This window comes from Tinamus guttatus, unplaced genomic scaffold (genome assembly GCF_059628265.1).
Source record: "Tinamus guttatus ecotype Peru unplaced genomic scaffold, ASM5962826v1 Tinamus_guttatus_pri_ptg000459l, whole genome shotgun sequence".
NCBI classification, from domain to species: Eukaryota; Metazoa; Chordata; class Aves; order Tinamiformes; family Tinamidae; genus Tinamus; species Tinamus guttatus.
Genome location: NW_028288993.1, coordinates 2,779,389 through 2,793,626, shown reverse-complemented (window position 1 = coordinate 2,793,626; position 14,238 = coordinate 2,779,389). Strand labels below are relative to the sequence as shown.

At 38.0% G+C, this 14,238-nt stretch overlaps 1 protein-coding gene across 1 annotated transcript in view; it reads right to left on the bottom strand.

Annotated features, from left to right (window-relative positions):
• Nucleotides 1-11,026, bottom strand: part of CCDC60 (coiled-coil domain containing 60) — a 28,547-nt gene extending 17,521 nt beyond the window's left edge. The window contains exons 1-2 of the mRNA XM_088532234.1: nucleotides 10,948-11,026; nucleotides 10,581-10,672 (exon numbers count right to left, since the gene is read on the bottom strand). Coding sequence (XP_088388360.1) covers nucleotides 10,581-10,654 — 74 coding nt within the window. The 5' untranslated portion in view covers nucleotides 10,655-10,672; nucleotides 10,948-11,026. The remainder of the gene's footprint in view (nucleotides 1-10,580; nucleotides 10,673-10,947) is intronic.
• Nucleotides 11,027-14,238: the final 3,212 nt, after the last annotated feature.

Below are 14,238 nucleotides of genomic sequence, written 5' to 3'. Positions count from 1 at the left end.
GCTGGGTTGCCAAACTAGCAAGTAGGTGAGAATCATTCATTAATGCAAACGTAATTGAGATGAAACTTGGAATACATTTATTAAAGTAACTGAGCTTCAGGCAGCTGTAGTCACCACACAGATTTTCAATTGCTTTTCAGACAAAAGGATGTGTCTTGTTTTTTTAAGTGTTTTTTAGAGTTTTTAAAAGTTTTTTTTAAGTTTTTAAGTTATTAATACCTCTGTCAGCATGGAAAGTTAAACTTTTCTGAGCACTAAGCAATGGAATACTTTGGTTTTCTCTATAGGAATTAATGATACCATCATATTAATCATATATCATCATTAATTATATCAGGAATATCATTAAAGATAAGGGTCAGTGACAAGCACAGTAGAGTGACCCAGTAGTGTACTCCACATACAGAAAAATGATCTCAAACATATATTTTATAGTGCTTGGCACATTCTTGTTAAATTACTCTTTAAGTCCTTCATGGATCAACAGGTAATTGTAATACAGAGCCACTAAAGTATTGGTGAATCAAGTTTTTACCAAAGATTAGCATTTCTTGATGCCTTTCTTTGAGTAAGGAATGAGTCACAAAAATAAAAGAAAATCATTAATTCATCTTAATTATAAATTTGATGCTAGACTAACATTAAGAAGCTCCAGAAACTTTACCATTAGGCTCAAGGCATGCTAGATGTTTACCGTCTTTCTTGGATTGTACTTTAATATAACTTACTTAAATACATCTTCACTAAATTGAAGGGAATCACATTGTATATGGATTTGTCCCAGAAGATCAAATTTTACAGTTACTAACAACTTCTCATCTACTTAGTGTGCAAAAAGCCCCCATGACAGATGCTTTACTAAAGGACTAAGGTGTCCAGTCCTGTAGCTGTGATGCTGAAATTCCTGCTCAGCTGTGCAGCGTTGAACAGAGTTGCTAGGAAGGTGGGCAGAAACCTACCCAGCCATGTGGCTGCTCCTGCCTCTAGCAACTGTCCTCAATGCCACTGGTGATTAGGGGAGAAGCTATAGTCTCATTAACTCTCTCTTTTATTTGGCCCCAGTCCCACTCTCTAGGGTGTAATGGAATTGCAGTTTATTTATACCAGGTGGCCTTTGTAAGACTTCATTTGGTCTTAGGACCATGCTGAGCAAAAAATGTGAACTGTAAGGGAAACAACTATTTATCTATCCAACAATTTAACTGAATACCTAGCATTTCTCTGATGGTGGGTGTCATAAAATAGTCTTACTATTTTCTTGTTTTCTTGTTTTAATGGGTACAAGCTTTAGATCAATAAAGCTAGTCGCAGAACATCCCTCGCTCCAGGTGCTATATTGCAAGACTTTAGTCTTTTCCAGAGGCTTTTCCATAGCCAATTGTAGATATAAATTAAACCAGTAGCTTTACTCCGAAAGCCATTAAGAGCACAGGCTTTCTTAATGCCACTTCTTATATTTTCAAAAAACCATTTCAATCTGTACTGGCAGCACCACCTGCTAAACCAGTAAATATTCTCCTTGGGTACAATGCCAGCCTCTGCTAGTGCTGTTGCAAAGGGAACGTTAGTTGGGTACTGCCAAACTTGTTGCACTTTTGACAAATATTTTCAGTAGTGGAGAAAGTAATATAACAATACATCTCTACACAAAATATAAAGCGCAGAAGGCAATAACTTTGAACTACAATAAACACAGCCAAACTATATTAAACATTCTGAATATTTCAGATCAAAGGCATGGATTAACAAACAGAGTAAGTCTTCTAAATGAACACTAAACTACTTGCAGCCATGCCTTCACGGGCTGTGGTCCCACCACAGCTCTCACTGAAGCTCTTGAGGATTTGTATCCTGAAGAATTCAAATAGCAGCTGAAGGAAGAGGCAGGAGCAGCAAGCTCACTTTCTTTGATTAAAAATGTTATCTCCGCCCTTGCCTGCTTCTAGTGGGCACTGTAGTACCAGGGGGACTGTCGTCTTGAATGTACAATGAAATGGAAGTTTTGACAACCTGAAGTCATTAAGGATCCTAGGGCAGCTTCTGCAGGAGCACGAGTGTGAACGTTTGCATTCGCATCAAATTTCAGATAATTAAATGTTACTGTCCTCCCTGCTGTTTCATTTGGAACAGTTCATTTACCATTCCAGTCCCCCGAATACTACATGATGTGGATGTAAAGGAATACTGCATTTTAATAGCAGAATTTACATTAAGACTGCTTTGCATCTTTTGAATGTTGAGTAAGTTAAAATAATTTTACTGGATATGCGAATTAGTGCATTGCTCACTTAAAATATTCTCAGTGAGTTATTACAGGATGCTCACACTACTTACACCATAAAACTACCAAAAGGCATGGAGGTGAGCCTGAGCTAGCAAGTCCTGCTCTTAAACTTTGCATGGAATTTGGGTAACATCCTGGAAGCTTTTCTTGTGGTCAGAAAGCGCTTACAACTATTTACAGTTAATATGTAGATACTAATGTAAATTAATTAAAAATTCTGTTTGGTAGTGTTTATAGCCAAGTTACAGAGGTGTGAACAGGTATACACATTAAGCAATGGAGAATCAGGAATATCCTGGTTACTATAACTATTTAGTGGCTAAGTAGTCACATAGTAAGAACCAAATAATTTATGCATAAATATTCATTAATTTTATCTTCCTAAATTCACTGAATACCACAGGATTATTACATTCAGATGGATTAACTGTAGTTACTATCCCTTTAGAAACTCTGATATATGTTGTTATTTACCATAGCTCATCTGGTTTGTGTAGCTGAAGAAATACAACCTGAAATACCTTCATTAATTCCAGTGTAGATTCCCATTTTAGTCTCCTACAGCTGAGTAGGATATTCCGTACCCATAAGGGTTTTTTTTTATATATATATATATATATATATAAAAAAAATCAACCGAGGACCTGCGTAACAGTAAAAATATTTTTTATTACAGGAAAATCTGACCTTGAAATAAATCATGAAACTGGAAAAGTTATAAATAAAACATAAGCAAATTTACAGTATGCTTGCAGAAGAGAGCATAGGAACAAAGAAAGATTTTCAGTGGTCAAAAAAACACCCCAAACTGTTATAAAAGGGGTCACTAGGTGAAGGTATTAATGTATTACCATCTATTTAAAGACGTCTCAGGTTGCTTTTAAATTAGCTACAAAGACATTAAAGTACAGAAGATACTGCTCGCTCTGTGAAATGAGGCAGATTCTCTCCTTTAAAAATGAGGAGAGGTCCTGTGATGTTGAGACACACATATATTTGATGATCTGGATATCAAAAAAATACCAGGTCAAAGTGGAGAGTAGGCACATGTAGGTTTTCAGCTCCTGGTGTCTGTGAAAAACTGCACAAACAAAGGTGAGATGGGGAAGTTCTTCCAGGGCCGCACAGAGAAAAGAGTTGTACTGAGGAAGGGCAGAAAAATAAATCTGCACCATTCCAGGGCTTGGCTTTACATTCCTCTCCCCAAAGCTTTGAAGAAACTATGACTTAAATTCAGAAGAATAAATCACCTGGAGACTTCTGGCCTGTCCATTTTATTGCTGTAAAAATGTAAAATAAAAACTTTATGCTCATGTTGCCCATAAACAGGTAAAGTTGATGCTTGTTAAGTGGAGCTCCACTGAGGTCACTGGAGTGGGACATAGACATACGGCTGGTTCAAGATTTTCTTGTGAAAGCAGCAGCTCTATCTCGTGATTGAGTTTTTTGCCTTACCACAATAAAGGTATTTACAGAGCAATGACATTTTACTACTAAGTAACAGAAACCTATTTTAAGCCTTAGAATTACTCTAACATTCAGTGACGATGCGTCATTTTGTGTCATAGCACACGGGATAAGACTGTCATGTTTAGACAGAGAGCACAAACTGATAAGCAATGAACTTTTTCCACTTACAAAATTTCAAACATAAACAAACATATTCTTCCACAAAATAGAACGAAGATTGAGACTAAAATGAACAGCCTGGAAAGGCTGAGATGTTGACAGGAATAGCAGTTTTTCTTGTGATTGATGATAGAGATAATGATTCATACATCCATACACTTAAATGGATGTCTTTGCCCATGACTGCTGTCTAATTAATGTGAGCCATCACCCACATAAAATAAAATTTTTGCTTCTGGAAAAAAAAAAAGAAAAAAAAAGTGCTGCAAACTGCCAGCAATGACAGCATTAGAAACATGCCAATTACAGTGATTTCTGCCAAGCAGCAAAAGGGCACAGAATACCCGTTTCCAAGCAACTGACATTACAAAATATTAAATACAGAGGAGACTACTATGAGCAGATAGATATCCCACCTTTACAGTTAGTATTGCCTCTCTTACTTGCTCCTTCACTCTCCATGGCCTTGCTTACTCCTCTCACACACTCCATGAACCCTTCCAGTAAACTCTATGCCTTAAGGAATGCCGGCTCATCAGTATCCTTGAACACCTCGGCAGTTTTTGTCTGTGTTTATTAGAATAAGATTGTTATAGATTGGCAGGTTAGCATGGGCAAGGTCATAACCAAAACCCCTAAATACAGCACATTTCCTGCTTTTTAAAGTAGGAGCTATTGTTTTATTCAGAGAATGTAAGCATTTAGATACTAAAATAAAAGCTAGAGACAACTGCTTAGCCACCAGTGTAACAGTCAGTGTGATTGTAGCTGCAAGCATCAAGGCTGCTTTAGCACAGCCTGGGCTTTCTGAAGGCCAATGGACTTTGAGAGATCTGCCTTCATGAAATTTGAACTATTTTAAACAAACATCCAATTCCTAATTTAAAACACTAAAAGCTGCCAGTCGAGTACTGTTTAAACTGCCAGAAGTTTGACATTTAGTTCTATTCACCTAGAGTAGCATGATGAAACAGATGCATTGGGGAATCTTTCTTCAAATTATAGGAAACGCAATACACGTGCCGACGTGGAACATGCTCTTTTTGCCCATGAAGGCTGATGTGGCTCATAAAATGGCATGGATTCTCTCTCTGAGCATGCAGCTCAATGCTGTCAACCCCTAGACATCACTGACTGAGGATGACAACAACTTGCCATTTTTACAAGTACCTGTGCTTAGAGGACTGCCACTTTGTCTTTTTTTATGCTGACACAAGTAATGTCACTTTTCTTCCATATGTTCCTGGCACTAAAAGTTGGAACTCCAACTGGTGGAGTTAGATAAACTGGAAGGCACTTAAGAGCACTTCAATTTAATAAAAATAGACACAACTGTAATCAAATAAACACTTTTTTTTTTCTCTTTAGCTTTCCCTTGTCAGAAGGGGACAAGACTAGGCTGGCAAGTTACACACCTCACCTCTGCTTCCTTTCTGACGTAGGTCATTCAGCTTTGCTAGACTCTTCCAGAAAGCATTTCTACTTTTTTAAAAGTATTCTGTGAAAAGTAACTATTCAAACTCAATTCATCCCACTTCCTCCACAACCTAAACTGAATCTTCCTCCCAAGTTGAAGGATAACACTATGTTCACGCAGGATCAAAATCACCTTCCAAGGTTTCTATCTCCATCTTGTGACAGAAGTAGTCTATGGTGATTGAGTTTCTAACCCGGGAAGCTCATGTACATGTCTCATGTGAGATGAAAGAAATCCAGATCGATGCAGTGAGGTATTTGAGCTCTACATCTGCACCAGACCAATACCTCCAACACGACCATCATGGTGCACCTCAATGCAGATCCTCAGCCTCATGAAAAAGAGCAACTGGGACAGAAGTGAACAGAATATTAATCGGCGGTTCATACAAGGAAGAACATATGAAAAGAAGTTAGGCAACCTGGGCTATTTGTGAAGCTTACCTCTCTTCTCACTTTTTTCCATATTAAAAAATTGTATTTCTAACTAGACCTCTTTCCGGCCCTTGTAAAATCCATTGGTTTCTATTACTTCTACTTTCTCCCATTACCTTTCCTATCTCCTTTTTACAAGAAAAGATTTATATTCACTTGGTTTTATTTGGATCCACATGCTTATTTTTAAGGACTACTTTTCATGAGGATATTTACCAACCACAGAAATTCCAGCACATCTGCACAGCAGTCTGCAGCAGTGTTTTATGTGTCTCATATCTGCAGAAGTGATTTATGGCAACCTGCTTTTACTACAGATTAACAAGTACAAGCCTTCGATTCTTCAGTATTTTTTTTTCCGCTTCGTAAGTGTTCCTACACCTCTCTACAAGTTATGAATAGTTAAAAAGCCTTCTGCTTTCTTGGTTCTCACACAATACAACCTCACTCAACTATAGATTACTTTACATTATTTCTGGATCACATTTACAGATGTCATTGGAACAAAGCAATAAAAGATCTCCCTTGCTGAAAGTCATTTCAAAGTGTCCAGGTCTGAGTTTGCACAGTCTTAGTAAAAGCTGCAGAGAAGATCTCCTATTGCAGAATGGAAATATAATTCTTATCTCAAAATAAAAGATATCTGGATTCTCATGGACAAAGGCATTGCCTTTTCTGACATACTGTACTCCACCCAATGAGTCTGATTTTGTTATATACTTAGTTAAATTAGCCAGGACTTTGTGCTTATACAGACAATCTTCTAAGATAGGGAAATGCATTGATTATAAAGAAACAGGAATGATCATTATCTATACATTTCCCAAATGTTTTTCCTTTTTTTGCCGCACAAAGACATGCAAATTCCTTCTTACATTTTAATGGGATGTTTTGGAAAAATGATACCTGAGAGTTGACAGGTGTCCCCTTAAAGTGATTTGGTGCAATTAATCACAAGAAAAAACACTGCTAATACTTTCTGCTTAAGATTAGCAACTGACACTTTGAAAGATGAGCAACCTCTCTGCTCTATCATCAGCTGCTTCTGTATCATCATGAGGATTCAAGAAATTATAAGAGGATATTGATGTAAGGCAGTATGAGGTCATAATTAGGAAGTTTATCTTTAATTATGTTTTTAATGCATACACAGAATATTAAAGCTTTATGAATGCAGCTAAGGCAGTTCCAGTAATGGCCCATCAAAGACTTCTGACAATTTTAAAATTCATACTAATGTGCCATGTCTCTGATCTTTACTGCTAAAACTTCCTCTTGGTTTGTGTCATTACAGACTTCAATACAAACAAGCTGCAAGATCACAGACTCTGCTTTCTGTGAACGCATATCAATTAATGGACAATTCAGACGATCGCTGGGTGTTCCGTTTCAGTCATGAGGAAGAAAGGCAGCAGAAAACAAATCCACAAAAATTATTTGTATCCACTGACGCCCTGAAGAATGTATTAGTTTGCTAACCTGAGAGCCTGACTGCTTTACTTGAAGTAAAAAATTGCTATCCTAATGATTTACACTACAGTTTTCCTTTTTCTTAGGAGTGTATGAACAGGCTTTGATTTGGACTTGGACCAACCAAATTCCTTTTTTTCAATAGACAATTGTGTGTAAAAATATAATTTACTGTGCAGTAAATATAAATACATATTTACTTGTGCAATAGCATAAGATTAAATTTCTCCTCTCCTTCTTCCTCCTACCTTTCAACAGTAATGCAAAAGCAATGAACTGGAATATTTACATCCAGACATTTTAAAATAGCATGAGTCAGTTTTGAATGCAACTGTGAATTAACTTTATGAACCGAGAAGATGCTATAGGAGGAGATGCTGTAACAGGTAGCTATTTCCCTATTTGTCAGCACTTTGGACTCTGCATGAGATATTAAAGCAGAGCTGGGGTATTTCCATTTTCTGCATTAGCCTTTAAAAGTATTCTGCAAGCCAAATTAGACTCGTGACAATAACTGCACAACGTTACTGTCCTCCAAAAGTGTGGCACAATTGTGACTGATCAGGTGTTAACAGACAGTTCTGCTGGTAATAGACTTAAAGGAATAAAACCCTGTTTGTCTTTAGCTGTATTGGCTTATGGGGGTGAAGAAGGATAGAAGATGGGTTTTTAATCCCTCAGAGAAAAGATATGACACCAAGATCAAATCTATTCACATTACTAAAAATCTGTATTTAAGTCTATTTTGTAGATTATGTTACCATTACATATTCAATGAAGGCAAATCTGCATTTATCATAATGTAGTGCAGGAAATTGAGAAAAGTCTTCAGTCTCCTAGGCTAAACACTTCATCTGTCATAGGAAGAACTGCACTTGCTCAGGGAGGTGGAATGAATGATCATTGAAAGTTTTTCCTGGATCCTCAGATTTGGTCTGCTGATCTCAAGAACTGATAAATCAGAGAAACAGACACAGCTGAAATCCAGAAGATACATAAAGCACTTACAGGCCAATATACCTGAGCTCCAATTGTGGCTCTCCCAGGAATAACTAACCCTACATCGCAAATGTGACTTTCACAACTTATCCATGGGGTAATAATACTTATCCACCTCACACCTAGCTGTGTTGTGGAGAGGAGTAACATAATGCTTGCATGTACATGACTGTGAGGCTCTGTAAGATTTATGGAACTTTCCTAAACATTCCTAAAAGCTTGAGAAAATAACAGTAATAGGATTAAAAATAAATAGAAGAATATAAATACAAATAAATAGAAGAAGAATTTAAATAAAAATAGTATGAAAAAAATCAAACCCTATGCAGGAAAAAAGTATTTTTTACTTTCAGTCACAAAAGTTATCCTCATTCACACTCAGCCTTCCAGGCCAATTTAAAAAGCTATATATGTATTCACTGAGTTTAGTACAGATCCATTGACTAGCTTCCAATCCCAGCTTACAATTCACTCGACAGAGGTGCAGAGAGGTCAAGCAATTTGCACAAAGTCACACAAAAATTTACTTGCTCAGCCAAGACCGAAGATCAACATCTTCTTGTTTCCTCCTCTCCCTCCCAATTTCTACCCTCCCCACACAACATTCCTAACACATCAGTGCCACAATACTCAGAAACAAGGAGCAGAAGAAACAATAGTTGGAGGGGCAATCTACATTTTTTCCTTAATTTGTCATAGACAAACCATGCCCAGTCTGCTTCTGTCACTGTAGCATAAGAAAAAGCTACCTTTAAAAAGCGTGTCTTTTCCTGCTCCTGAAGCTTTCGGATTTATTCCTTCAACATCTGGATAGGGATGTAACATGAAGAGTGGGCATGTAGCAGTAGTATGTGCAGAGTAGTTACTTTTCTGTAGAAAACTTAGTTCTAACTTCCTCATTTTTTGTGCAATTATAATCTCAGTCTTACAGTGTAAGAGTATAATTCTTGTTTTTAATATGTAATATGCTGATACAGCATCACATGTTCTCTTAACTGCCAAATTAAGTTTAAACTAATCTTAGTTTAAACTAAGAAATTATTAGCTTTTGTCTGTTTACCACTTGCTTTAATTCAGTTATTGTTATTTAAATAATGCTTTTCAAAGACTTAGCATCTACAAGCCCTATTGTAAACACCTGTGTAATCTGTACCCTGCTGAGGTTGGCAGTGCTGATTTGTCAATGTTTATTTGCAGCAGGCTGTAGCTAAACCCTGGCAGATGTAAATCATCTTTTTGTACTACTGCTTGCTGTTTCAGTTGCAAATGCTTCTTTTTTTCTTAGTTTAACACTCACATCAAGAAAGCTAGAAGATTCCAGGAAAATTTAAAAAACCCTAGAATTACCTATTGTGAGACTTAAAAGAATCTCCCAAACCCATCTGGATGCCACCCTGTGCCACGTGCTCTGGGTGTCCCTGCTTGGACAGGGGGGTTGGACTAGATGATCTCTAGGGGTCCCTTCCAACCTCAACCATTCTGTGATTCTATGATTTAGCAAGTGATTAAGTTAACACTGAGAAAATATAACAAGTGGTCTCCATAGGCAAGTTTGTAGTGTGATCAGAACGGGTGATTGCAAAGTGACGCCTCAGTCTTGTCAACTTAAGCAGCAACTGCAGCAGCAATGCTGAAAAACAAGGCTGTTAACACAGCCCAAGTTCATCTTCAGCTCATTTAGAAACATGGGTTCTAATGGGCAGCGTACTCTTCGCTAAAGCCTGTGCTGCTTGGCTGCTGTCCAAATTTGGCAGGCTGAAAGGTATATGGGAGCCAAAACACAGGTCCAGTTATAACCGCCCACTTCCCATAGGCTGAAGGCCACAAAAATCTATTCCTTCCATGCCAGCATCTTCCTGAGATCCAAGCTGGAAGATTCCAAACACACGCACACAAGTATTTCTGTAGCAGCATTACAATATTTTCACTATGTTCTTTCATGACATTGATGGTATGTCCTAACATTGCTTGTTTTTGACTACATTGATCACCAGATCTCTGCACAATATTGTTTCATTAAAAAGACTGCAGAGAGGCCAGCATTCATTTTTATAAAGAGTGCTAAAACAATAGAGTATTCAGCGACAGGCGAGGCTATCAATCCAGCAATGACAACACTTCGATTATTCATAAATTATATAAAGTAAAAAATATAAACTGTCTTTTCTAGGCTGTTAGCAGAATTGCTTATTTTGCCGGTAATGTAACTGCTGCTATTGCAGAACCAAAAATTGCTCATCTCTTTAGCTGTGACTGAGTGGCTTCTGTATGCTCCAGACTCCCTTACCTTGAGTGAGCAAGAGCTTTACTAAGAGTCTTCAGTTCCCTTCCTGTCTGTCTGAACGGGGTGAGCATCTTCATCGATTCTGGTGGACGAGACTGAAAAAGATCAAACTGAAAATAAACGATATGATAGTAAGGAAAGCTTAGCATAAGAGAGGATAGGGCAATCGTAAGAGTTTGGTTTCAATCACTAAACATTTTCCAAAATGGTCCTTTTCTGTGATGGCATTGTGACATTTCACAAACATGTTAGTAAAGTATATATCATACAGCTGTGCATGCATGTATGTGTGCATATGTTCCAATAGGTATTTTTCAGCATTGGCATCCTGAACCAAAACTCTATCAGTAGTAGAACAAGAGAGTCTCACCCACAGATTCAAAAATAATTTCTTAGTAGTAACTTCATCCTCTTCTTCTGGTGATCCTTCTTGCACATCTCTTTTCACTGGTTCCTAGAAAATGAATAAAAAAAATTCTCCTAGCTACCTGTATAGGGACAGGCCATCATCTGCAAAATTAAATGGTGCAAACAGATTTCCCTACGGATATGCAACCCAAAGCAAAAATAATGTCTAATCTTATGCAGAAGCGCTTAAAATGTCACTGAGTAACTCTGGCATACAGATATACTCTCATACAGCATGCACAGACAAACCACTGGGCAAAATGTATGTATACTTTTTAAAATTCCTTACTTTCAAAATTACTAAGCTTGAATAGTTAAAAAATATAACTTTTGTCTTGGAAGACTGCTGGATAGACTATTCTGTCTAACATAAAAAGAAAATCCAATTTCCACAACCAGGAACAGGAAATGATTTACTTGTAATAACTCTTCCCTGAAGATATACCCTGTGATAGATCACTATTCTTGGCTCTGTGCTTTCCCTCACAAGGAAGGCACAGACTCCTGAAAGCCCTGGAGCCAGACACAAGAACACTTTTAGTCTCCTCCAACCAGCAGTTTATTCAAGTGGAATAATATTCCCTTCTCTACAAAAAAGAATATATAGGTAGATTAATAAAAGACTGCAGAACACAGGTGTACATGGTGCTGAGACTAAGAGGATATGAAAATAGCGATTCCTTCCTGCACTACTTTTAAATCAGAGAGCTCGTATATTCACTCTAAGCAAAGCGAAGCTCAGCTGGCTGCCCTAGCTATACACATCCATACCACGGAGCTAGCAGGGCTGCTGGATCATGAACGCCAGAAGACTCTGCACAACAAACTACTTACTACCCAGTATAGCTGTAGCATGGCAAATTAACAACCAGTGTGAAAAATCATGTTACTTAGTGCAGAGTATTTTGCTTCCTGCAATCTTGGTTAGACAGGCAATTCTTACCAAACTTATATTTCCATGTAATTATTTCAACAGGATAAAGACCAAAAGTGTGAGGAGCATTATCCCCAGCCACTGGAAAACTGCAGACACCAATGTTCTCATGTAGTGACCAAGGCAAGCCACAACAAATAGAAAATTAAAACATTAAATACAGAAATGATACTGAGGGCAAAGCAGCTGGAATAGAAAGAAGATATTCTACAGATAAGGTGTAAGGCTGATCGAATGAGACATCAAAGACAAGAGACCAAAGGCTCTGCTGTTTCTTGCAGCTGGGATGCTCTTGACCAAGGCTCAGCAGCAGATAGATGACACTATTATAATGAATCAGGAGTTTCACAGAGCAACATGCTACTTAAGAGAAGGAAGAGTGTTGGAATGCAGCCATATGTTTCAGTGGCTTGTAACTATGAGCACCAGTGCAGGCTCTGGAGCCACCCAGTCCCCTGCTCTGCCCGAGTGTTCAGTGCTGCAGAGCACCGTGAGAAACCGATTCCCACCACAACTTCCTCCAGAGATTTCTGGGTTTGCTGGAAGAAAAGAAATTGTGACCAACCTTTTGCAAGGCGTGACATTATCCTACTGCCGACCAGCCAGTTCTTCTAATTTGTGAGGAATGAATAAAAGAGCCTTTATAGAGTTGCTCAGACAGAGAGAGGTATCACATATGTCACCTCTGCCATCTATGCACTGATAATGGGATCCAGTCAGGCTTATTAGTGAAAACAGAAAGGAACAAATACAACTTTGTCTTTTATTGCAGTGTTGTGCATTGAAAAGGTGCACTCTGAGCTCAAAATGGTATCTGTACATAATGATGTAATTTTAACTTTTCTATTTGCAGTGTAGAGATAAGGAAACCGAGAGAAAGCAATAGTGGTAGGTGTCATCTTTATGCCTGTGGATTACCAGTATGATCTGAACAGTCTCTGCAGAAGTCATGAGTGGCCTTTGGGTCTGGGGTGCTTTTAGAGCGTCTCACTTCAGGAGATTTGCGTCACAGTTCATGTGATTTGCTTTTCAAATATCAAAAGTTTGGTCTCAGTGAACATTTCCTGCCTTCAGTACAGCAGAGTAACAGAACACCTTTCAATTCCATACATATGAAACAACAATAATGAAAAACATACAAACAATCATAAAACAATATATGAAATACGTCCCAGAATGAGCTTACCTGAGAAAATGACCCAATATTTTTCCATGAAAATGATTAAGGTCATTTTTCTTCAGATGAGGCACACTAGCTACAGGTAAAATGAACTACAGAAATGCTGCAGTAGGTGGAGCTCGATGCCATCGGATGGTCTCCTGCAGAGCCGGAGGTGACCAAGGTGACACAAAGCTCTGGCATTCCTGCCTACTGGCCCAGGCAGCTTTTTATGGATCTTCTTCATCTTTCAAAGAAAGGCCCTTGAAGTATTTTTGGATGAATGATTCCTCTGCGTAGCTTGCTTCAAACCACTACCAAACCACTGACAGCAGACACACAAGATCTTACATTAAAAAATTCCAAATATTTCCGCCATCTCTTTCCAAAAAGTCTGGAAATTAAAATTGTTCAACTCGGATATAAAATGGACAGATTCTTCCTGTCCCATATTTCCTGTAGAGCTGTCATCATTTCTGTCATCTTTGCTGACGTCTTTTTGTAAGTTTGGAGAATTTCCAATTTTACTCTCCGGATCCTATTGTGGAAATAGCATGAGCCGATGCTTTGCACTCCTGAGGCTGTACGATTTATAGATGGAGAGTAGAGCTACAATAAGCTTGCCTTTAGGTGGTACATTAAAAAAAAAAAAAAGTTTATGATTGTGAAAGAAGCCGTTTCCCTGGCAATTCCTGACTTCTTTTTGTGTTGGATATGGCATTTAGCTTCCATGATACTATCACAGAGAGCTGACTGACAGGCCTATTGCACTCTGCTTGCTCCCAGCACATCACTTCAGTAGGAGCATTACGATTACTGTTGCAGAGAGTGAATGTGTTTTAACAAAAATTAAGCCGCACCGCCTCATCCCAAAACACCCATTCTGTCATTCAAATTCAAGATGAAATATACTTTTAATTATACAAATAAGTTTAGAAAGCTCTTGTGGAGTGCTGCCTATACACACGACTATTGCTGTTCTCCAGGTGGGACTTTAAACATTGATTTTATTGGCAGAACACTCACTGCACATTCAAGGTTTTTATTTTTATTTTTTCTTCTTTCTACCTTTTTTCATTTTTTTAAATGCTGCTGCTTGATACTGACCCATTTCTGCCCTTTTGCTAGAATGTGAAAACACGGAACCGGCACAGTGGGAC